The following is a 26,239-nucleotide window of genomic DNA, read 5'->3' on the forward strand; positions in this document are numbered from 1 at the left end:
TAAAGCTTTGAACACACAAAGTATACATTTATAATACTTAAAATCAGATTTTTGAACACCAGGTGAAGCAAATAGGCTTAAATGTATAAATAAATATTTTTGAGCAATTCCATGATAATGTCAACCTTGATGAAAAAAGAAAGGTTTCACCGAAAGATTTTCACCGTACGGATTAGTCAGATGTCAATATTTGGTGGTTAAAATAAGATACCCATGTGAATTTTTGTGTTTTTAAAGCATAGTTTTCCATAGTCAGGTGAATTATCACATCCATAACCATATTCCTCATAAATGGGCACTTGAAAAGGAATATATAGTAGCCATTTTATGTTCAATAAAGAGACATCCCTTTTTGTTACATATTTGTTGGGTATGATTGCTTCTGGTGTGAACATTTTAATTTTGTCTCTCAAATAGATTCGTCCTTTTTTGTAACATCCATAATGCATACATTTTTCCCTCTTTTAAAATAAAGAAAACATTATCAGTCTGAATAGATATTTTTCATCAGGTGTTTAGTAAAATAAAGATAGTTCAATATATTGGCAAAAAAACATTCTCATGGAATATAGAAATGTTACATCTATAATGTATTTGGTGGTCCTTTGGCTGTAGTTAGATATATGACCATAACATGCATTCTCCAACAAGGAACCACCCTCTGATGGCTGCAAGGATGACTATCAAACTTTGAAATGAAACCCAAGCCAATAAAATAGAGCTAAAACTTCCTTAGCAGGAGGGTAAATCATAATACCAGAGCCATGTGGTGTAGAAAGACTTTTCACATACTTTTATTTCCACAGTTCTCCTCTAACATTTTTTACGTTATTTAAGAACAGACTGTTATACACATACTGAAGCAGGTCAAGGTAGGGGAGGTGAACATAACCGAACCCAATACAAAATGGTCTACTCAAAGCACAACGAAATTTATGTGTATAAAATAACGTGAGAGCACCATGTGCGGCACCCTCCATCGACTTGATTTCTTCAGTTATGTCCTTCTTTAAATAGATTAATAAAAATACAATCTTTTCATGGACCGTGAGGAAAATTAGAGGGCGTGACGATGGTCGGGCAGTTTTTCCACAGAGGGGGACTGTGCCACCAGTTCTTTATTTTCTTCATCTAAAACAAGTGGCCGAGTTTGAATCAACTGGACAGGAAAAAAATGGCACACGGCAACTACCACTGGCTACTTTTCACCATATATTTGTATACTCCACATGGTCAACAACAGTACACATTGAGAAAAAAGAAAACTCTCTACTACCATAGAGAGCGCAATAACGCCTTCCAAATCTCAGCTGGTCTTCTCCGTGCTGTAGTGCTTTTAGGTTTGGGAACCTATTGGGTTAAGAGGAATGGGGTTTTATTCAGAGTTTTAAAAAACCAAGAAGTTAACAGAAATAAAGTGACAACATCATGTAACGGTTGTAAGAGGAAACAAAGAGCAGCTTTCTAGTGAAATTGGTAGCCCATGGCTAGAGACACGTATGGGGTAAGTCAGCTGGGATTGTAGTCCCCCCAGACATCTGAATTGTGAGTGAACCTCGCAATTTTTTAAAAACCTGGTATGAATCAAAGACGACAGTCTCAGCACCAAGTTCCTTTCCTTCTACTTCCAACTCACGAAAAGAGAGCTCACACAAAAAGCTTCACTTATAAATATTTCAACTACAGACGACACTTTGCACTTTGACGCAACCCCCACCCCTCCCACCGACGAATCCGCCCCTGTCAAAGTTTGACGGCTCGTTCAGCCGCTTGTCTGGGTGATCTGACATCTGTCGCTCAAACAGTGGAACAAAGGGTGAAGTCGGGTTGCCTTCTAAATGTCCTGGGATTGGGAATGTCGGTGTGCCTTTTCTTTCCTCTTTTCTTTGACATTGTGTGTTACTTGAGGAGACCCGGTAAGGTTTGACAACAGCAGCAGGGTGCTGCCCCCTCCCTCCCACGAACCCCCCCATCAATCCATCCCCCCCTCCAGCAGTGGGTCGGAGGTGGTGAGGTGCGGCCCATCTGCGGTACCCTCCTGCCCAGACTTAAGCATTTCTTTGACTTGGATGATGGAGCCATGCACAGAATGCCCTGGGAACTGCAGCCCAGCCCTGGATTTTAGCGCCGGAGCTCGTCCCTGTCATCTGTTGGCAGGGTAGTAGTTGGGGTCCAGGTAGTTGTAGCCTGTATTTTGCGGTAAACAGTAGTCCTTGTCCAGAAAAGTTTCGACCTGGTAGACCGGCTCCAGCCTGTGTGTGGGCTTGTGGGTCTCGGTTTTAAACGGACTGATGAGGCAAACAAAAAGTGCATTGTTATTAAAACATACCATTTCAGATGAGACAAAATACATTTTATTCTCCTTCTAGGATGAAAACTAACGCTATGGATTTGAGAAGCTGTTTATGTTTCCCGTGACGACTGAATAATAGATGAAGCAAGTAATTGCACTTTAAACTAGGGATGCATGATAAATTATCGGCCATATCGGTATCTGCCGTAAATGGTCATTTTGAATGTTATCGGCCGGTAATCAAATTCAGGCTGATATATTATAGCTATATATTTTGCTATTACAAAAATTCTGGGTTGATTGGAAGAACATTTATAATTTGTTTATTAAATAAAAAATGTACCAGGAAAAGTTTGAAGGTTACAGAATCGTTATCTAGTGTGAAGTAGGCTTGGTACATGATTTTCAGGGGGAAAAAGAGAACTAATGGTTACCTTGTTTTCTGCAGTGCAATGTTTTCAAATAAAAGCAGTTGTCCACTTTTTGCCTTTTGCTTCAGTATAAGGGAAATTTATACTAATATTTACATACTGTATATCTGCCAATATATCGGTTATCGGCTTCCAATGTTAGAGAATTATCGGCTATTGTTATTGGCCAAAATGTACGTATCGGTGCACCCCTACTGTAAACTCCTATTCATGTTTTTATCCTTCTGTTATTCATTTGAATATAAAAACAGCAGCGAAGTTAAACAATCCTGCATCAATCCACACAATAGGCCACTTTCACTTCACAAGACTGCAATTCAATATGATTTGATTCTATTAAAACACACATATAACAAAACTGAAAAACAGATGAAAGTAACATGCAAACTTAAAAAGAATCCATCATTACACAAAATAGGACCATTTTTAAGTAAACATTTTAAATTCCAGAGTCCTCAAAAATGCATTTCTCCAGAATTACAACTGCAGAAAAAAATGCACAAATCCTTCTTGAACAACCACAGAAAACAAGACCTGCACTGATTGACAGTTCAGTTTAAGGCGGCTATGATGTGTCATTCTATTTACACAGAGGGAGTGAGTCACCTCTCACACCATGTCATTAGAAAATCCATTTTAGGGCAGACAAAACATTTCAATCATTTTACGTGGCAACTTTACAAAGGATTTTGAGACTGCACGGAGCAACTTAACCCAATGTTTTTGAAAAACAAAGATGCATCAATGGAACTGTGTGAAGTTATATGAATTAATTGTGAGGTCCTAAAAAATCCTGCCCCAACTGTTAATAACATAATAAAGCTGAGGAGGTGCAACTCACCAGTCTGAGCAGGTACTGCAGAAGTCCACGGCGTTGTCCTGCAAGCAGTCCTGGCAGTGCCACCGCACACCCTGGATGGGCTCCATTCCACACATGTCACACTGAGTGAGAATGACATGTCAATATTAAAGAAATGACACCAAAATCTAAAGGTTTCACACTCATATGTTCAATAGATCTGAGAAAAAACTGATTTTAAAAGCATCACAGGGGTCAATGGTTCTGTGCACATGCAGGTCTAAGTGTGTGTACCTTATAGCCAATGTGTTGTGTGAGAGCGCTCTCAGCATGGATCTCTTGTAGTTTCTGCTTCTTCAGTTTCTTCAGTTCCAGAAGCTCCTTGTACTCTGGCAGATGTCTCAGCTCCACAGGAACCCCGTCCTCATCCTGAGATATCACAGCAGAGTCAACACTATACAGCGCTCATCACCACAATAGATTTACTTCTTTTCAGCCATCACCAATTCAATTTTATCTATATTTGCAGCAACAAGGCTTATTCACAGCAAAAGTAAACATTTTAAAAGCATTTTAAAGTATTGCAGGTTGTTCATGAATACAGTAAAGAGAAAATCTCATTCTAATTCAAACTTCCTATATGAATTAAAGCTGTAAGGGAGAGAATAGCACGTCGGAGAACAGCATGTGTGTGGTTAATGTTGTTTCACTAAATTTCCCTTTTTTTGGTATGCAGTTTCAAAATACAACAAATGAACATGGAATGTAGAAATGTCTGCTTGGGCGTACGATGCACCGATGTCAAATTGTGCATGATTGCATATCTAAATATTTCTTAAGTACATTTGCTAGTAACATTATAAAAAATTGAACTTATTATAAAGTACTTTTCTATAGTAATTGAAAGAATACACAGAATCCAGAAAAAAATCCAGATGCATTTCATGAACTGGCCCCCCTGACTATCTAATTGAACAGCGCTGCTCTATACTGTATACACCAATATGAAATATTTACACTAGCTATAAGATAATGTACATAATTGTACTACTGCACAAAAAAATAGTATCATAATTTTGCATATTATAATAAAATAATAACATGCATAACATGGATATTATATTACACCTTAAATATACTTTGGTTAGAAGGAGAATGTTTGGACTATGCATAGAATCATACACAAAGTCTTTCAAAGAACAAAATCTTCACAGAAGCTACACAAAGACAGTCAACACATGTGCACTACAAATGTATGCCATGTGCACACCAATACTTTGGGCTTTATGAGGACAGAAGTTTTGTACTGCATTAAAGGTTCACTGATGCCTGGCTATGTTCTCAGCAGGGTTCACTGACCCAAAGTCTTGTAAAGGTCACATATATCAGAGGAAGAGAGAGAAAATGTCAACCCTACACTGAGCCAGCTCAGTCACATAACACACTGCCCTTTCAGAAAAAAAGAGAAACTCCAGTCAAGTCGTCTCTAATCATTCAAAAGGCAGATCATCGTTATCAAATGATCGATAAATCTCAACAGTGGAAATGCCAGTTTGCTGACAATAAAAACTTGAATGACAAAATTTCACACCGTTTTAAAACCATCATCTATTTACTCGCATTAAATACATCTGGAATTGACATGTTCGTCAGGACTTACAGAATCATCTGCACCGTTATCCTGTAGGCTGTTGTAGTAGTATGAACGTTCATCCTCATCATCCATGTAGACGGGCGGCTCGTATGAGGTGAGAAACGTTGAGGGCCTGTACAAATGTTTATTGAGATGGTGCTGTCGCTTACTGGAGGCCTAAGATAACACACACACACACAATATATCAGGTAAATATCAATTGCAAAACTTTATGTCACCAATAATGAAAGAGTCAAGAGGAATACAACATACTAACAACAAAGGGGTCGATCAAACACAGAACGCGCCACTTCTGTTAGAAAAACTTTTTTTTGTGTGTCTCTTTAAATATAAATGAGCTTCTGCTCCCCTCCCTGTATGCGGAATAGGAGGTAGAACTCTTACACATGTGGTTTGGATGACATCAAGACAAGCAATAGGAGGGAAAGCGCAATTACGTCAGTAAAGCCCGGTACAACCAAAACCATACAATAACTGCAAGAAAAATACCCTTAATGCCGTGTTCAAAAATATGAATAAAATGGAAAAGACAAAAACATAGAAGAACAACATATTCTGAACATTTGCTGTATGAAACAGACATAAACACAGATAAAGGCAAAAACATGCATTCAGATTACTTGTAAATGACAAACAGGTATGTAAAGATCAGCAACCAGGTGTTATTACGTTGTGAGTAGCAATTTCTGCGTAACCTCATTGTCTTACAAATGTGCAGTCCGTTTCTATCTGTATTGTCGCACTTAGGACATACGAGAAAACACTGAACTCACCGAGAAAAACAGCTGGTACTGATTTACTCGGCTCGAGCAGCTGGGCCACCGGGTCCCAGAGCTTAGATTTTTTTAACCTTTCGAGCTACTGGGAGCTCTAGCTCTTCACCTAGGGGTCGCATCGACTTGCTTTTAATGTCATTCGAAAGCCCTGAACATGTGCTCTTGCTTAAAAATGTCTGACAGTGTGTCTCTGGCGGAAGTGGAACTACTCGCTCTTAAGGCGGAGTCTGTGAGCGGTCATGGGCGGGCGTAAATCAATATAACATCACTCAAAAACTACTTAAAAGCCATTTCCTCTGTGAATACTTGACAGACGAAAAAAAAAATCCCTAACCCTTCCTCTTAACAGGTAGTGGTCTAGCTTTTGTTGAAACCAGTAACTTTGTATTGACACCTACTGTATTATTGCTCCTGTATGACATATCGCTTATTGCTCCTTAAACTCTTTGTAAGTCGCTTTGGATAAAAGCGTCTGCTAAATGACTAAATGTAAATGTGATAGGGGATCGCCAACAGCCGGTTTTGTGTCACTGTTGTGGTTTAAAGTAAATTACAAAAAGAAGAATAGATGGATTTGTATAATTACAGGGTGTTTCTGCACACACGATGGCGACTCAATTTCTGGTAGAAAACATTTAAAAGTGCATTTTGTTGGATAGCAGCCCAACCTTGCTCAGTTAACCCTTGTCAGCTGACACAAAACACTCTCTGCCAACTGAAAACAATTCAAAAGAGACGCATCGAACAGCGAAAGACACGTTCAGTCTGATCAGGACTTAAGAATGAATGTTTACCTTTTTGCTGTACATGCACACATTGGGCGTTCTTCCTGGTACTGGAATACCAGCTTTTGTCAGTTTAATGAAGTATTTCTGTACCCTGCTGGCAACCTGAAAAGAAAGAGGTTCCAACAGTGTTTAGAAAAACTCAAAAAGCTTCAGTTGAATTCATTGGCCTGTAAAAGCAATGAAAACACACCCTATATATATATCTTTATATAAATATTTTTTCATGAATTATAAACTCTGTGTAATTGTGTTCATTTTTTATTATATTAAGAGATGTTCATAGAGGAAGGGAGAAGATCCGAGGAAGTGTCTAGAGCAGGGTTCCTCAACTCTTACCCTGGAGGTCCGGAGCACTGCATAGTTTAGCTCCAACCATGATCAAACTTGCCTACCTCTGATTTTCTACTGATCCTGAACACCTTGATTAGCTTGCTCAGGTGTGTTTGATCAGGGCTGGAGCTAAACTCTGCAGTGCTCCGGACCTCCAGGGTAAGAGTTGAGGAACCCTGGTCTAGAGAATATACCTGTTTGGCAGTTCTGTTGCCAAGTTCATCTGCAATCTTCTGCCAGCGTTTAGACTCGACCTCCTCCGGTGGGAACTTTAAAAGCAGCTGCTCCAATCTTTTCTACACGTTTCAGAACAAAAACATTTAAGCATACACATGAAGAATTTGTAAAAAAAATATGTGAACAGTTCCATGTGTAGTACATGTTCAGCTCCACACACAACTACAGAACACACAGAGATGATGAGATGATGTTGGTTTTATACCTGCTCTTCAACAGTCCACAACTGGTTAAAGGTGTCAGGTTTGTTCTGGTTGCACATTCTCCCTCTGATCATCTGCACATAAAAATCATGAGTCGGAAAAGCTTAGTATAATTATTGCTCCCATCAAACCCACAACATTGCCATTTTTGTTGCCCTGTTCTACATGTTAAGCTAAGAAAATATATACAATATGTACAGGAGAAACTATAACATTATGTTCACACCAAATGAGAAGCATTACATTCCTCGCTCTTATTACCTGCGGCAATAGTTTGTTATCTATGCACAAATTTCTCACTTAAATTTAAAGGAGCGCAGAAGACACAATTGATGCACATTCGTGTCACCCGATGCGAGATCGGGTCTATTCTTGTCTTTGCGTTGTCGTTGTATGCAATTTGAAGGTGTTTTTCTATATCATGGAGAGGATAATGACATCATCCACCACTTTTATTTCATATGGATGCCCAGGATTGTTTTGATGCTGAGCTCAGCGCAGCGGTGTGTTGTTTTTTTCTTTTCTTCTTCTGTTTCTTTGTTGATTTGGCTTCTCTTAATGTTCATGGCATCTTTCTGATGGATTTGTTGTGTTTCGAAATCTAACTATGGTCTGTTTCAGTTGCATAGAGATCTCACTGAACCCCATGATGTGGGTTCACTGCAACAGCTTCCAAATGCAAACACCACACATAGAATCAACTCCAGACCTTGAACATGCTTCATTTATGAAGAATTGTTTTTAAGGAAAAGCACAAGCCTTTGAATAAACAAACTACACACTTCTTATCAACTTTTGAAAGCTAGTCTTTCTCAATACCAGGAAATGGTCTCTTTGCAAAGGGCTAACTATTTTTCAAGTTTAATTGCAAAAATCCCACTGTCTGCGAACCCTATTTTCCACTTTAAACTCTGTGTTGAATCCTCCGATTGTATCCGGTTTGGTTGTTAGTGCAGAAGTTTTGCAGCTTCTTCGTAAACAAGATTGTTAGTATTAGGTCTCAGATTCTATCTTTATGACCCAAAAGCTGTAATAATTTACAGATTAGTTGTTCTAGTCCGCTTTTCAAACCATATCTCACTCTGACCTGTTGGCTGCGATTTCCAGTTCGAAATTAACCACCTGTTCTCTTGATTCCATCCCTGCTACTCTATTTAAGGAGGTATTGGATGTTATTTCATCTAGTGTACGTTCCATCATAAATGTCTCCCTGTATCCACTTTTTTTTCACAATGCGCTAAATTACCCATTATGCCTTGCGTATGCGTGGAGGGCGGATGCTTAAGACTTCCGACTTTCCAAAAAACTACTTTGTTGCTCATCATAAGAAGTTGGACAGCGACATCTAATGGGATGATGACATTAAACTCCACCCAGCAGGCACATTTGATGTAGCCAAGAGCTTTAAATTTATAAAAACACTTGATGCACGTTAACATTGGATGAATTCTTTGCCATAACCTTCAACAGTTCACATTTCTAAAGAGAAGGTTGCGGACTCCAGTGTTATTAACAGGGGAGACATAATCTGACGGGAAAATTTTGATAACCACACCAGATGTAAATAAACCTGATCACCTCTCGTTGGATCTTTTTATGAAATAACGCAGCATTGGAGACATCTGGATGCTTCAGTGTGAATGGTTCTGGTATGTCATGTAGCGATACAGCTGCGGTGTTGCAAAACGTGCCGTGATTTTTAAAGATATAATGCTGACTTGACCAAACATACATTACATACAAAATACTTTTAAATAGTGTTTACAATGTGCATAAACATGTTTGAATACAGTAATACTGTAATATTATACAAACTTAATTTGGTATTATTATAAATTATTATAATGTCACTTAGCCCTGAATGTGTTAATAATGATGTACTATGCAATAACAATAAAGAAAATAAAGTAAACAATATGTTGTTATGTTTTTTAGAGGAGCAGTATGCAGTAGTCAGAGCTGTGACCGAGCTGTATTTAAATGTTATTAACTTTACGATCTTGTTGTGTCATGTGGTAACACTCGTTCGTAAGGTTTTCTGAGCATTCTGTGGCAGTTGGTGATAAAACGTGCCAATTTGCATGTTTGTGACATCATCGTGACGTACATGCGTTCATTGAACTTACTGTATTTTAATATACAATAAAGCCGAAGTCGTTTACATATTTAATGTTTCTGTTGTCACACATACAATACTTATTACAGACAAATGTTCATGTCTAATCAGTAACAATGACAGGTGCTTTTACACACTGTTTTGTAATAATTCATTTACTCACTTACAAGTAACTTTAAGCTGCTGTTGGGTCATGAAAGTAGAAGACACAGGGAGACTGTTTTCCACTTACTGAAAGTCATGGTTTATTCAAAATGATACTAGTCGCTATCGTTCTCTGTAGGAAAAAAGTCTGTAAACAAAGCAGTACTAGATTGTGCCCGCCTGTATTTGTATGAGAATATGCGACGAGAGGGTTTTATTGAATGACAGATGCACGCTTTGCAGTATCAGACGCAACCTCTGAGTCCTTGTGCTGCTGGATTTAAGCGTAGCCATAAACAGATTTTTTTTATCAATTAAACCATGTCAAATAGCAGCATATCTATTGAAATTTTCATCATCCCCAGTGCTGATCACCTGTGGGGTGCCACGGGATTCAATTTTGGGTCCAGTTTTATTTTTCCCTTTACATGCTTCCCCTACGCTTGATTCTTAAGCGTCATAAGCTTTCCAATCACTTCTACGCAGACGATACCAAACTCTAGTTATCATTAGATTCAGGCAGCGACTCTGTTCTTTCTCTGCTAGTATGTCTAAAGGATATTAAGGAATGGACAGATGAAAACTTTCTCGAGTTGAATGAAAAACAGTCAGTGGTTATCCTGTTTGGCTCCCATCACTGACTGACAAATACAGCGTAATTTTGGGGCACCTTCAGTCGAACAATCACTCTTGTGTTAAAAAACTGGGGGTCATTTTCGATTGCCACTTGAAGTTTGACAAACAGATTAACTCTGTGGTCAGGGCCAGTTTTTCCAGCTAAACCAGCTACAAAAGTTAAAATCTTTCCTTTCTTTTAGATTAAGATACCGTTATCTATGCGTTTATTTCCTCAAGCCTTGACTACTGCAGCGCCTTGTATGCTGGAATCAGTCAGTCATCACTCTCACGATTACACAATGCACACTGTGTATCATCAGCATCAGAAACACCAACATTGAACTTGACTGAAGAACCACTGAAAATGCTTTTTCCTCAAGGTAACACACAACATCAAAATAGAAAGAATGCCCCTTCACAGAGTTGTTTCTTATATATGTGTGCTGAACACTTAAACCCATGTGTAGTGAACGTTCAGCAAGAGACTTGACCGGTGACTTTTGTATGAACCCGCAGGCAGAAACCTAGTTTATGTGGGAAACACTAGCACCTCTTTCATGCAGAGCATAAAATACATTTCGATACAGCGTGCAATGAGGTGAGGTTATAGTTTTTATTAACAGCACGCTCAGTGCATATTCTGTCAAAATGTTACAGCAAAAAGATAGAGAAATATAAATCGCACTCTCAGGCAATGTAACGTCTTGCTCGTATAACATATCATGTTCAGTGAAGCATGATGAAATACGCAGAAATTGTAGTTAAAGGGAGAAAATGAGCGCAGTATAATGATAGGCTCATGGTTCTCTAGAAAACCAACAGAAACAAATGTCAATGCGGATGTAAATGATGGCAGCAAAAAAGCGCTCATTGTTAACACATCTTGGTCCAGCAAAGCTGTGGGATGATTTACCTGAGTTCTGCTACTGGACATGCTGTGTTCCGGACCGTCACTTGACGGTAGAGAGGATGAGTATATGGATGAGGAATCACCTTCCTTCTTGGAATCCACGGGACTTTTTGGTCGAGCAGGCAGAACCACTACAAAAAGAGGAATTAATAATGACTGATCCCTCTAACCATCTTATCAGCTGTTATCAAATGATACAGACCTTGATCGAAGATTAACTGCAATTGCCGTGTTTTGCGCTTCTTGTCGCAGAACTCTCTTTCAAAATCCCCGCAGCCTGAGGTGTATTGGTCCCATGCAATGTCTGGGAGCTGGACCACTCTCTGCGGACGGGGCAGTCCCATCTCCACCTTTCACCAGAAGAGGTGATATTGAATATTGTTTGGTATGGCACTGTGACTGCCAAGCTCAGCACATGATTTAGTAACATGCATATCATATAGCAGTGGTGACATCAGAAAGTGTACAAATGTTGTACCTGTTTCTGTAGCTGGTCCACAAAGGTGATTGGATCAGCCAGGCCCTCCTTCTGATGCCGTGCCAGAGTTTCCAGGTCCATGATGGCTTGAGTTCGCTGGGCCTCCAAGACGCTTACGGTTTGGAGCAACCTCTGATAACTAATGTATAGGAGAGATGGAGTGATGCTTTGTACATTATGAACGCATAACACTTCCTATGCATCAATGCATCTACCCATTAAACATCAATTCTCGTTCATTCAATTCACTCAAACAACTTTGCATAAAACAGAAAGTGGTACCCATGTAAATATTTTTAGCTTGCTAGTAGGTGGGTTGGCAATGGCTGAGAGCGTCATGCACATTATACAAAACCAATTCTCAAATCAATTCAAAATAAACTAATATTCTTACAAACTATTCATAAATAGGAATAGGATCTTGAAAGAAATTGTTAAGAGTCAATCTCGAGTCACATAAAATGGTATTGTGAAACGTTTAATTTCAAAGAGTCCTTTTTTTACCACTTAAGTTAATAAAACCAGATAAGTGCAATTTAATTTAATAAATATGTCTTATATTTAGACAAAGTCCATTTACGGAAGTCGTGCCACTCGGCGGCCTTGTTTGCAACTCCTCTGGGCAGCTATTTACGTCAAAGCTAGGTCACAGTCCTATCTACTTGAATGGGAAGAGGAAAACATTTCTATAATCGCAATAAACCATGACCTGAAGTGTATCATAACTTTGGTTTGCTAAGCTTACATTGCGTTAAAAATCACCTTTTTCAATGTCGCCTCATCTACTGCGCTTGCACACAGGCTGGCAAGCGCCTCATTAGAGCCACTCCCCTTTCTTTATGGATTGATGATTGCCAAGTTTTACTGGAGCGACCATTTTGAGCGTTGCATTCCTCGCCATTCATTGTAACGGCAGTGGCCAATCATCAATTCAATCATATTATAAATGTATAATAACCATTTTATGATGTAAAAACTTGCAAGTCGCAGGTTTACACATTTATTCAAAATTACTCTAAAACATGTACTAAAATAAATCTAAAAACATGTTGAATGTTTTTCCTTCTAATAACGTTTGTAATTGGTTAAATCGCTGAGCATTTACAAATAAAGTCAACACTGCATTAAAAATTAAACCAGCTCACATTTAAAAGTGCTTTTCGAGATTCATCTTCTTGCTTACACACATATGCCATTGCCTAAGCAATAAAAAGCTTTGACCTTTTCCCTGCACACCCTCAGGAAAATAGGATCCACAAATAGGAACTAAAAAAAAAAGGGAATTCGACAAAGCTGCTCTTCTAAGCAAGAGATTCTCCCTACTGCTTACTGCTAATCTTATTCAGAAACTCAGCGGACCTTGCCAATTCAATCCAGACTAACGTGACGTGAATGAAAATCAATTGATGACAGCAAGTATTCAATCTCAACAAGAATTCATTTAGAGGACTTGCTTCATTTGATCTGCCTTACTCCAGGGCAAAGGACTAGTTTTGCTTCAATTTCTAATAACATAGACCGCCGAGCAGCTGTTAACTGCCTCTCCTTTCAGATGTACAATGAAGATAGGCATCCAACACTGCAGGTTGGGGAAAGAAGCCAACGATGGCAAGGCGCCCAAAACTGACATATGGCTGGCAGTGCACTGCCACCTATGGGTCAAGCATCTGAAAGGCAGACTAGATCATTGAAGACCGATAGAAAAACATATTAAACAAAGATGCAGCGATATGGGTTTCAGGCAGAGATCCAATTCAATCGATACCACCAGAGTTATTTTGGGCCCTGTAAACAATGCGAGCAGAAGAGTTATTGCATGGTGCCTTTTTTCTTAATAGTGCAAGCATCTTTATTTTTATCGCTTTCACTTAAAGATCACCAACATACATACATTTTTGCTGTATGCTTGCTATAAATATGTTTGATGTCAAAGCAGATGGTTTGGTAGCCTGCCATTAATATTCTATGCGATTCAAAAACCATATTCAGAAATCAAAACATCAGAAACTCTAAGGTGGGTTCATAATGCAAACAACCCAGAAAACCCTTGAAACCAAATCTCAAGGCCCTAGCAATCACATCTTCCCTACATTAAAATAAGAACAACTTTATTTAACCTCGAAAGATTTATAATTCACACCACAAACGACTGCATTCTCTCTTTGTTCCTATTGACCCACAAGCCAATGCATTTGGCCGCTCCTGATCCCCGCTGGGGTGGCGGGGAGATGAGCCGAGCACTCACACTGTGAGATGGGAACACACTGAATGAGCAACACCCAGGACAACCTGTCCACCAGCAGCAGGTTTTCCCCCTCACTTATTACCCACCACCGTCCTGGAGATTACAGCAGCTGTTACTTACTTCATGTTAGCACTGTTGACTATTACGCTAGAGAAACTAAACATCTATGCAGAATTAAATCAGAAGTACAAACTCAGACTCTGCGCAGACGAAACAAAACTAGAACAGCTGTATTTTGACAAACACATCAATTAAGTGCTGCAGGATGTTTGTACTTCTATTAAACTCATCTTTGTTTGTTCCAGAATCTATAAAAATTTACATTTCAAAAAGGATTTTTACAGAAAACGTAAAGGACGATGGCCAGGTGATTAGGATTTAACTTTTTACATTTATGCTTAAATTTACGCTTGCATCAGCAAAAACTGCAATTTGACCAAATATGAACCACCACTTGATACAGAACACCAAAAACCTGAACATACTCTTTGTTGTGTTTGAGCGCCAAGTGATCAGACTCAAAATAGTACACATCTGGATCCTCCTCTTCCTCCTCATCCTCCTCAACCTGACTGGCCAACAGCTCTTTGGTGGATCTGGACACTGTACTATCTGAAATGCCAACTTCTCCACTGACCCCTGCTTTCAGTGAGAGTTCTTTGTCTGCCTCGCAAGAAAGTCCCAGTGCATGATGGGAAGAATCCTTATGGCTGACCTCCTCTGAGGAAAGAGGAACCATTGTGGCCTCCTCCTTCAGCAAACCATTGTCTATGTGTGGGGAACTGGGTTTGGGGGAGCTGGCTTTGAGCCCACTACCACAGGCAGCGCGGCGTGGTGAAGTCCTCAGGGTGTATCTGTGTTCTTGAGGCTCCGTGAAGGAGGGGGGCTCCACGGATGGCTGGGAGGAATTCCCTGCCACCGTTTCTCCTGAGATATTCGAGCAGTCGTCAGAAGGGTCCTGCGGCTCGGCCTGAAAGCTGCCATTGGTGCTCTCATCCTGGGCCTGGCTGGCGTCCCCCACGACGTCCACCTCCACCTCCATCTCAGGTTCCCGGGACAGCACGGCCTCGGTGGCTTCTTCTGGCGTGCTATTCCATTCACAGTCAATCTGAGGGCTGTCGGACTCATTGGCTTGCTTGGGATGAGGGGATCTACAAGGCACAGTAGGGTCTGGGAATGAGGGCAAAGCCTGGCTGCCATTTAACAGTGACAGACTGTTGTTGAGCGTGGCAGAGGAGGCACAGGGCTCCGCAGGTAAGGCTGCAACTTCGGAGTTCTCTTTGTGGAGTTCAGAGAGGCCATTCGTAGCCTTGACGTTCTCACTAGCCTGCAGTGGAGGAATAACATCCTCTGCTGGGCCGTCGTCTTTCTGCTCCTCTTTGTCGAAGCCAGGCCGAGGGATCGAGGACGTGTTCGATTTTGGTTCCTCGTCATTTTCCTTCGATGCAGCAGGATCAGGGCTGTCCGGTTTAAGAGGAGCTCCTTCCTCTACTCCATGCGATTCACCTGAGCGAGGGCACCGTTTGGCCCTCTTCAGGGCGGGGGAGGCTTCTGGCCCACCCCCAGCCCTTGACCGTTCGCAGTTGTCCGATTTCTCTGACTCGTCTTTCTCAGAACATGGCAAGCCCCGTTTTCCGTAGACGGGCAGGGGCTCACTCTCCGCTTTGCTTTCGGCTACCTTTCCGACCTGCGCTCCGGACTGCTGGTGCTGCTGACAGTCCTGTTTCTTCTTGGGCGAGCGGGCTCTGGGCGCAGGAGGTGAAGAGCTCTCTTCTGGCTGGGCGATGCTGCGATTCCTGAGGGTTCGACCACAAAAATTTTCATCCAATCCATTTATCCCCACTGATGATCTTGTGACTCGCGAAGAACGGGACGCGGCCATACTATGGTGGGTGCCTACTGTCTCTTCATCGTGGTGCTCTCTCCTCAGCAGCAGAATGTGGGCATCTGAGGGACACAGGGAGAGAAAAATTAAAGGCCATTCATACTTACAGTTAAATGGGTCAGAATGTAACCTAACCATGACCAGTCTTAAATAACAGTCAATGTTAAATATCCTTTACATCCAGGATTGTCCATGGTCAAAAACACATGAAGGTCCAAAAGGCCATATAAGGTAAAATTAGATATGCTGCTAGCTAAAGATGTGAGCTAATCTGCTTGCTTAATGTTCCACCATGTGGATCAATGGATTGAGACTAAGCAGGAAGAACATAACTGATGTCCAGTGTGACTATGACTAAGTACATTCATGGAATATCTGGAATGTTTCCACGCAAACGCTCCATAGGAAACCAACAGAGACCCATTCGTTTCTTACGTTTTATGTTAGTGAAAGAAATCAACTATTTTACAGATACACACATGGCAAACATTCTGTGTTAAATATAAGCCGCCACTATTTGGAATAACAAGGTTAGAAGACTCTGTGTAAAATTAGGTCAGCTCAACACCACAATCCAAACTCAAAAAAAGCTAAGAAAATAAGTCCAACACAGATCAAAGACACACAAGAGGGTAAAATATAGATTAAAATATAAATCACAATTTTGAAGAATAATACACAATAATACACAAAACATAAAGCCAGCAGTCAATCCAATATTGTAGTACTGCCTGATCTCTCTGGTTCTCAACCCAAATTTCATGCGTGTAGAACAAACAAACAATTTTCTCACTGAATGTTTGTTTAAAGGGGAGATTTAAAGCGGGTTCATGTATTCTGACTTCTTTACACTATTATACATGCTGGCTTCTCATGCTTAACATGGTTAACTTGTTAAAAACAAGTTGGAATTATGATGTAGTATATCTGTGCTTGATACACTTCCCCAGCACTCCAACTTGTTTCAGAAAGTTTTTTAAAGTCTGGATCCCTGTTTCGTAACATGGATCCTATTCCTTTATTAGGCAATTCTCCCAGAAAAGCTTGGCAAGGTGAAAGAAATAGCCCGCCAACCGACGAGCGATAGTAAGACACGCCTACAATCAAGACTGGCTGCACTCTGGGCATGCAGCTGCAGATAGTTACTCTTGCTATAGTCAGAGAAGTCAGTAGTTAGTTTGTTCACGACATTTCAGTGATGGATGTTATATAAACATTGGATATGATGCTGGATTTGGAGATCATTTGAAACCGATAGATGGTGCTGTCCCACTGCTAAAAGATGCTGGACATTAACCGGACACAGTAAGTAAAACTAAGTCATCTGTCTGTGTTTTGTTGACATTCGGCCGTACGTGCATAATTTAAAAACACGAAGGGATTAATGCAGTTATTTTATTTTGTGATCAAGCACTAGTTCCGTTTCCCCTGCCTGCTCTGCTCCGCATGAAGCTAACTTTTTAACAAGATTAACTTGTTTAAATGTCCCTAAGTTACACTTTCATCGACTATATAACCATTATTTCATTAATAAACATTTAAATAAATACAGCCCTGTGGAATTAATTATTTATTATCTCAACAAGCGATCACAGTTTGAATGTAACGTTAGTAAATGCATATATAAACAGTGCTTTGTCCGCAGGTATTTAATAAGACTGAATTTTTTTTTTACGTAACACCAGTTGAGATATACAATGAATTTATATGCAGTTTTGTTTGTTACTTTCATGACAATGTATATGCAGCTACTATCCAGTAAATTAATGTTATCCAGCAATTATTCTTCAACTTTTAATGAGATATTAAATTAATTGACTTTTTTTATTTTACTGCAAAATGAACTCCAACTCCATTTAATATCTTCCTTTGAAAAAATTTGACCTTCAACATTTGTTTTGCCTATTGTTAATATTAGTGATCTAAAAATAAAAATATTTTTTGTTATAATTTGAAAATGAAATTTAACATGAAAGACTGCTAACTTATTGTTGTAAAGATGACTGAAATGAGGAAAAACCAAAGTGCAGTATGGGCTTACTTCACTCAGCCATTGTCAGGAGTGGCAGTTTGGGGAGAATCCCAAAATGAATGTCAGCATGGGGTCAGCATCTAAAACAACCAAAAATACCTCCAACATGTGGACCCACCTAAAGGTACATTACTCAGCTATCTTTGATGAGGCACAGAAAAAAAGAGATGCTGAAGAGCAAAAGACATCAAGCCACATTCAAGCTTCTCTTCCTATAATGTTTGAAATGAGACAAAGTGGAACACATGTGATGTCTGCTCAAAAACAATGGATAGGATTATTACAGAAATGATTGCTACCGATAATCAGCCTTTCGCCATGGTTGAAAATAAAGGCTTCCAGAGACTAATGGCAACTGCAGAACCAAGATACTCACTAAAATGAGTGAGAAGTCCTCAGAATACATAACAGTATTGTTGAGAAGGTTAAAGCACTCCTAAAGCCTAATAAAGCAGGTTATAACTTGGCTTTTACCACAGACTGCTGGTCCATGATCCCTACGGAGTCTCACATGCCATTTCACTGATGATCAGTGGATTCACAGACAAGTAGTTCTAAATATAAAAGCAATGATTGGATCGCACGCTGGCGAGTACATTAGTGAGGTGTTCTTGGACATGCTGAAAAAATGGGAACTTGACAAGGAACGAGTGGTTCTTGTTCTTAAAGACAGTGGTGCTAACATTGTTAAAGGCATAAGAATTTCTGAAGTGCCTGACATGAGCTGCAGTGCCCACATATTACAACTTGTTGTCAATGATGGCCTCGACTCCAAAGTAGTCTGTGAGTGCTAAAATCTGAGCAACCCACTTTAATCATTCAATACTACCCAAACAGCGTTTAGCAGTGATCAAGCCGGACCTTGGGCTACCTGCAAATTCCATTATTCAGGCTGTGCCACCCGATGGAATTTAACCTTACACATGTTGGTGAGGATATAAGAGCAAAAGAGAGCGTTGAACGTATATGCCAGTGAGCATGGTGGGTTCACTAGCCTAAGTGTGGAGCAGTGAAATATTGTCAGCAATCTTATTGACGCCCTCTCTCCAGTAGAGGAGGATGAGCCACTTTGAACGTTCAGTGTCATGCATACTCCCAATTGTCAAAGTTCTGAAGATGTTGCTCAGCACCCAAGGTCCCTCCTCTTATTAGATTAAAACAATGACACAGGTGATGCTGGAGAGTCTTACCCGACGGTTTGCAAAAGTGGAGGAGGTGAAATGTGCAGTCCTTGCCTGCCTTCAGGATGCAAGATACAAGACACACACTTTTTGGTTCCCAGTGAACGAGTCCTCAGTGAAGTCGGAGCCATTTATGACAAAAAAACCAAGTAGGCTTAAATGCTGAAAGACTTTTTTTTCTACACTACAACCTAGTTCTGCTCAACTGGGAGTATTAAACAATGCTAGAATAACAATGTTATTTATGCCAGGTATGTTTAAATGTTTTTTTTCTAAGTGGAAGTTATTTTTGTGCTTTATTTGACATGTTTGTTTACCTCTTTGAAGTTACATTTGTAACAGTAACCTCTTTCAGACCTCTCTATTAATTTTTTTAATTGGTAAGAATTATTTATTTTTGAACAAATACACTTTAGTAACATCGCACTTAATTTTCAGTCTTTCAGACCCCTCTATTTATTGGTGTATTGATGCAAATGTTTTGCTTTGTATGCAAGGAGGGAGTGATTGTTCTAAATTAAATAGTTTGTTCAGTTGTGTTACAATCAATGTGTCAAAAATAACAGTAAATAAACATCGGTTCTGCATATCGAGCACATAAACATGCAAAAAAATATCTGTTTTAAAAAAACACTATTGGTCGATCACTGCCAAGCACCAATGAGTAAAAAGGGACTTCTGAGTAAACAAGACAGTAACCTGTAGGGTTAGAACAGAATATTCATTAGGTGGGTTGGCATTCGATTTAAAAAATTTAAATTCGGGATTGCGGTTTGAATATGAATCTCCCATGAGTGAGATTCTAATCTCAGGTGTGTGAGAAAATTCTAAATTCAGTGAGGACAAGACACAGGCAGTGTGCCAACTATGCGATTTGAAACTGGCCTACCACAACAGCACAAACAAAGTTTTGTAAGTTGTACGGCTATAAAAATGCTAGTTTGTGATTTATTATGTGTTCAACTTTATGTGCGCGGTGCAGATCTGCTTATGTTATCAAAGCAACACGAGAGCAATTAATGAATGATGCTTTGCGCTGTTCGGTCAGTGTAACAATGCATGATGTCCGACAAAGCTAGTATTTCGTAAGCACACCAGTTGCATGTCACCATGTCACACGTATCTAAAGTTTTTTTTCTTACAGTGAGGAATTTCATGCCTGTCATGCGTTTAAATTAGGATGCACCGATATGTACATTTTGGCTTATAACGATAACCGATAATTGTTTTCACACCGGAAGCCAATTATCAATATATTGGCCGATATACATTATCTAAATATTATTATTACATCTTTTGAGACTGAAACAAAAGGCAAAAAGTGGACAGCTGCTTTTATTTGAAAACCATTGACTGCAGAAAACAAGGTAACCACTTGTTCTCTTTTTCCCAGAAAATCATGTACCAAGCCTACTTCACACTAATTACAGATTCTTTAACCTTTATACTTTTTCTGGTGTATTTATTTGATAAACAAATTAAAGTTGTTCTTCCAGAGCAACCCAGAGAAGTGTTTTTAATAGCCACATATCTTTTATACAACCACATAATAGCCACATCTCTCACAAAAACTACATAAAACCCATCTGTTCTGTGAATACTTGACAGACAAATAAAAAATAACCCTCTCTCTTGCTCTTAACAGGTAGTGGTCTAGCTTTTGTTGAAACCAGTAACTTTGTATTGGCACCTATTGCATTATTCCTCCTGTATGACATATCGCTTATTGCTCCTTAAACTCTTTCTACGTTCCTTTGGATAAAAGCGTCTGCTAAATGACTAAATGTAAATGTCTAACAAGTGTCAAGACAGAAATCATTCAGACAGCAACCGGCTTTAAAAAATATACTTTGGTTCCTATAATTTACACATTCAAAAATATCTACATACCGTACCTCCCTTACTAATGTTCTCTTATAAGTTAATGATCATGACAGATTGACAGTATTGTACTGGGTTTTAACTGCGAGTTGAGCAGCTGAATTTGTTTAACCAGAGAAAACGATTCATAATTTTTCAGCAAAAATTGATCAGCCTAAATTTTATTATGATTGCACATACCTATCTATAAATGTATAGGATAATGCAATGTAAGTCGCTTTGGATAAAAGCGTCTGCCAAATGCATTAATGTGAGGATGACACGCGCCTGAATTTAAAACTGCCCAACAAATAAGATGCGTCTCTGCGCAGCTCGTGCCGAGATGCACCTCGATTTATAACGCCACAGGGAGATATCGTCGTCTATCGCGATGTTTGCCTGTACACATCATCCAATCAATGCCAATTCGATTGACAACGCCCAACCCTAAACTGCAATATATTACATGGTTTATGTAAGAATGATTATCTGAAAGCAAACCACCCAAGAAAACATCAGTGACTCACATCTTCTAAAACCTTGTCTTTGTTCCCATCAGAAAATTTACTACGTATTACATATATATCCAGAACTACATGAGGCATTTGCAATACTAGGGATGCACGATATATTATCGGCCGATAAATTATAGCCGATAAATTATGAATAATTTCCTCTTGTTAAACAACTTCAGCTGCATGCTGCTCACAGTTCAGTACTGTGCAGTCTTTCTGTCATGATCATTCACTAACTGCTTTTACCAAAACATTGTTGATGTAGTATGTAGATATTTATGAATGTATAAATTATAGAAACAAACGCATATTGTTTGAAACCGACTGCTGTCTGAATGCTTTGTTTCTTGAGACATGTTAAGACTTGTGGCTATTGAGAACACCTTTCTGGGTTGCTCTGGAAGAACATCTTTAATTTGTTTATTAATTAAACATTATAGCAAAAAAAGTTTTAAAGAAGAATTAAATAATCTTGAATTTGCGTAAAATAGACTTGAGAGAAAAAAATAAGTTCAGTCTCAGAAAATGTTTTATAATTTAGGTAGGGTATATTGTTCAAGAATTATCGGTTACCGCTATCTGTCAAAGTGTACATATCGGTGCATCCCTATTCAATACATATGTGGAATGTTTTTTGAGCATTAAGCAACCAAAACAAAAATGTGTGCAGAATAAAATAGTTCATCACATTTTCCTGAAGGATGTAGTTTCACAAAGGGGCAGTGACTGGTTCATCTTGCATTAAATGCTGCAGGTGACATAATAACCAGCACAATCGTCACAAATATGTAAGGAAAATCCAGTGAATTACACCCTTTTCCAGCCCAATGACATCAAAATATTTCTAAATAAAAAAGATGCCAAAGTACAGTTTTATTCAGTTTTCATTTAATTGAAAGTAAGTAATATTTATGGCTGTTAAGTCTTTCAATTTATTGGCTAATAACACAAAACGTTTCAGACAGTTATTGCTCATAAAAACCTACAATTCAAAACCGCTCAAGACACGCATAACATGCTTATATTATGATTGCATTGATAAACTAACTGTGAAACACACAAAATCTGTAAAACAACAGCAAATAAAACAACACCTTTTAGAAAAGCACACAGGAGACTGGAAGAAGTCCTGGCTAGCACTGCTGTCTGCAGTACTCAATAATAAGGATGTGGTACTGTAGTCAAACAGAAGATTCAAGTGTGACAAATTACATTAAACCATATTAAATTTCTCAATTGCCTCCATCCCACTGTGACCATGCAATAGGATATGTCTAGGACAAACGTGAGAAAGATAGGGATCGTTTTAGTTTTATTACATAGGCAGTTGACTTACAAACACAACAAATATAAATCAGCCCTGTTAAACACTTGCTGATCCATATCTGAAAATTTCCACACAAGTGGGTATTTCACGCAGTCAAAAACAGCACACAGAAAATAATTTAAAAAAAACACCGCCATGTACTATTACAGCAATCTACATGAAAAACTGCAAATTAAGATTTTGCCCTCCTAACATTTGTTTTGTCTCAAAAACAAGAGGCACCTGAGAAGAGTCCTACATGCATCCCTCATTCACACTCCACTGAAGTCTCCGGCTGAGCGTTTAATGAGATTTGACCATGCATATAAAAGACAAGACAGAAAACAGGCAGAAGGGGTGGTGTCAGGTCTGAATACTAAAGCTCTTAAATGTTTGAAAACAAGATTTCGCATTACTACTCACGTCCATTTAACTATGATATTCTACTTTCCACTCCCAGATATAGAAGCCCTGTATTTCCACACAGCAAATCCAAACCTGTGGTTTGAGCTGGCACCCACACATAGGCTGGTATATTTTTATATACAAAGTCCTTGTATACTTTGAGCAGTTCACGTATTTTCTTGCAATTCTCAAACGTTTAAGAAAAATATCCAGTGATCGCAGTAATGTAAATGATGTCGGACCAGTTTTCGGTACATCAGTCATCATAACCATCATAAACGATCAGGGATAAACTGAGCTTTGCCATGAACTCTTCGCCAAGAGTCACCGCTAATATCTTCAAACACATTTGTGTATAATGTGCATCAGGGAAACTCAAGTGACCCAATTGCTGGTTAGGTTGCATCTCTCGAGAGCCTTGATAAAGGAGCAAAACACTAAATAACAAAGTATGCTGAGGGATGTAACTATTTACTTGAATTACTTCGGAGCACGTTTTATGTTCTGTGTTAGAAAGTGGTGATGAAGTTTGATGGGGTATGAGCAACATGAGGGTGGATAAATGAGAGGGTGGGTTTATTTTTTTTGTAAACTATTTCTTTATATAGCACTCCCAAAACTTCCATTAACCAAAAAACCCTGTTGTGACTACAAAGGGCTAATAAATGAAAAACTGCTTATAAAATCTAAATGTCTTCATCCATCTGGAAGGGAATATGTGATTAATCTCACTTGAGACACATAGATCTCACTTGAAGTGTACCTGGTCTATTCATTGCTCAGTTTTAGCATAACAAAAACTGAAATCTCAGGATTACAAGCTGCATTTGTTATAGACACTAGAGAAAATTACTTGGACCCCATCAGGCCATCTGGGCAGTGGCACGTATTGTTCTTCCGAGAACCAATAGCAAAGCTTTAAGTCATCTGGCATTGTCCAAAGGGGAAAATGCAGAGTTAATACAAGAGTTCACCAAAAAAACTCTTTATGTTGTATCTGTATGACATTATTATTTCTGTAAAAACACAATACAAGTCCATACAACTTGTGTTATATCCCATGTTTTGTAAAGCCACATGACAGCTATTCGATAATATTTTTTTCCCAGGACAGACTTTGTGCATTTAGACATAATGAAAAGCATACATCACTCGAAACTCACCCCAGCGCCTCTTTAAAACCACTATCAACTTATAGAAAGAGCTCCGAAAAGGTCTTTTTAAACATTTCTCATGTGTTATACATGACAATTAACCGCATCAGGATTTGGGGTGACATGAGGGTGTGTACAATAGTGTGGGGTGGGTGGGGTAACTATTCCTTACATAAAAAAAGACGAGTCAGTATATGTTGTATATGTCATATGACAGGTGATGCCTCTTGATAGTCACACATTTTTTCATACATGTACACTTTTGCTAACGTTAGACGATCAAAGACATTTAAACACCCCTGTTTATCCACCAATGACAGGTAACAACAAAACACAAGGAGCTGGAGCCGTTTTAGATGGAGATAAAGACAAACTCTCCCCAAACTTACCCACAGTTTACATTTACATCCGTTAACGTGTCGGTTTAATCATTTTGTTGCGCGCATTAAGAATTTTAAACTTCCTGGATTGAGCGACTAGCGCGCGTGGTGTAAAGAACTTTAAATTGACACGTGCTCCCCAATGTGCTAACACTATACAACCCGAGTCAGTTCAAATGACAACATGTGTCCCGCCGAACGTTAACTGTGGATTTCAGTGCAACGGTGTATTTAAAAACCATAACCTTAGTTTCAATAACACCACATGTTCTCGATATGATATGTTTTCTTAGGAACGGGTTTGCCTCTTTAAACTGGACAGAACAACAAACAGACAGCGTGTCTCGAACAAAACTGCAAATTAATAACTCACCGTTATCTATCTAGGACGTAATTTCGCCTTAAGAAGTAATGTTTTCTCCTTCAACTGCGTTTAATGGGCCTCTCCGGCATCACCGCATCCGCGGCTTGGCATAATGTGCAACCCGGCTGCAAAGATCATCGTGTGCACGTTTCTCAAGCTCTGGGGACTTCTGACCGAACTCGAATACCGAAAGAGTTTTTTAATGCAACCCATTTGATAAATGCAGCTAACAAATCACGTATTAACAAACGTTAAGTCATTACCAGTTGCATAGCTGGCCATTAGCAACGCCGCTACGCGACTCTAAATGAACAAAACAAATGAGTGTCTGCATGGTTTATTAGCTCACCTGCTAACTACTGCATTTGCAGGATGCGCAAAAGCGCAGGCACTTAGTATTTGCGCCACACACAATAAAACACACGATGCTTTTTTTATCGCCACGCAATATGAAGCAAACGGTTTCTTTTCCACGAATCACCCACTAATTAGCATCACGGCTAAGAGCGATCGCGAGTTCTACACTAATAAAAACGATACTCACTGTAGCATGCTAAATGCTAATGAATTTGGCACACCCATTGCAGCACTTCCACGCAATCATAGACCACTTGTTAACTAAAAACGTGGGTCTGTTTTCCATGGCGCGTAAACAAAACCAGCACAAGCAGCGAACGGATAACTTTAACAAATGAAAGGGCCTAAATGTCGAAGCTAACAGGCTAGCGTTTAACCCTACAGAGGAGCGGGGGCAGCGTGCACATTCAACTGATCGCCGCAAACAACTTTGCCCATCAAATCCGCTCGAACTGCTACATTTGGAGCGGGTTGTAAGTCAGACTCTGCTTCAACTCGGAGAAAACAGTCAGGGAATTGGGCTTGAGTGACAGATAATTCAATGTAAAGGGTTTATGAAGCTACAGAATTACACTTACCTCACTTCCGCAAATCGTTTGCTGCACATTCGGCAGCCGCCATGTTTTTTCTCTCTCGGCACTGCTGCTGAATGTGATCCCACAATCCCGCTCACTGCGCTACTGTACAGGACAGCAGCCGCGGCCCACACGCTTGCTTTCATAATTACCGCCCGGCTCTCTTGAGCACTATTGTCAGCACTCATCGGATTGACCAGTTC

General features: G+C 39.4%; 1 protein-coding gene across 3 annotated transcripts; it reads right to left on the reverse strand.

The window, feature by feature from the left end:
* Positions 1-770: 770 nt before the first annotated feature.
* zzz3 (zinc finger, ZZ-type containing 3) lies at positions 771-26,162 on the reverse strand. 3 transcript variants are annotated; one of them, XM_056743219.1, is made up of 12 exons: positions 26,040-26,162; positions 14,508-15,969; positions 11,778-11,916; positions 11,502-11,649; positions 11,303-11,430; positions 7,514-7,585; positions 7,266-7,367; positions 6,748-6,843; positions 5,184-5,333; positions 3,818-3,952; positions 3,566-3,666; positions 771-2,288 (listed from the first exon to the last, which is right to left on the reverse strand). In XM_056743219.1, exons 2-12 carry the CDS (start codon positions 15,902-15,904, stop codon positions 2,144-2,146), a joined length of 2,613 nt encoding a protein of 870 aa, XP_056599197.1. In that variant the 5' UTR covers positions 15,905-15,969; positions 26,040-26,162; the 3' UTR covers positions 771-2,143. The 3 variants fall into 3 exon arrangements, with proteins under 3 accessions (XP_056599197.1, XP_056599198.1, XP_056599196.1); XM_056743220.1 differs by lacking the exon at positions 26,040-26,162 and adding an exon at positions 25,454-25,578; XM_056743218.1 differs by lacking the exon at positions 26,040-26,162 and adding an exon at positions 25,114-25,428.
* Between the last annotated feature and the right edge of the window lie 77 nt (positions 26,163-26,239).

The sequence above is a fragment of the Triplophysa dalaica genome, chromosome 3, assembly GCF_015846415.1.
Source record: "Triplophysa dalaica isolate WHDGS20190420 chromosome 3, ASM1584641v1, whole genome shotgun sequence".
NCBI classification, from domain to species: Eukaryota; Metazoa; Chordata; class Actinopteri; order Cypriniformes; family Nemacheilidae; genus Triplophysa; species Triplophysa dalaica.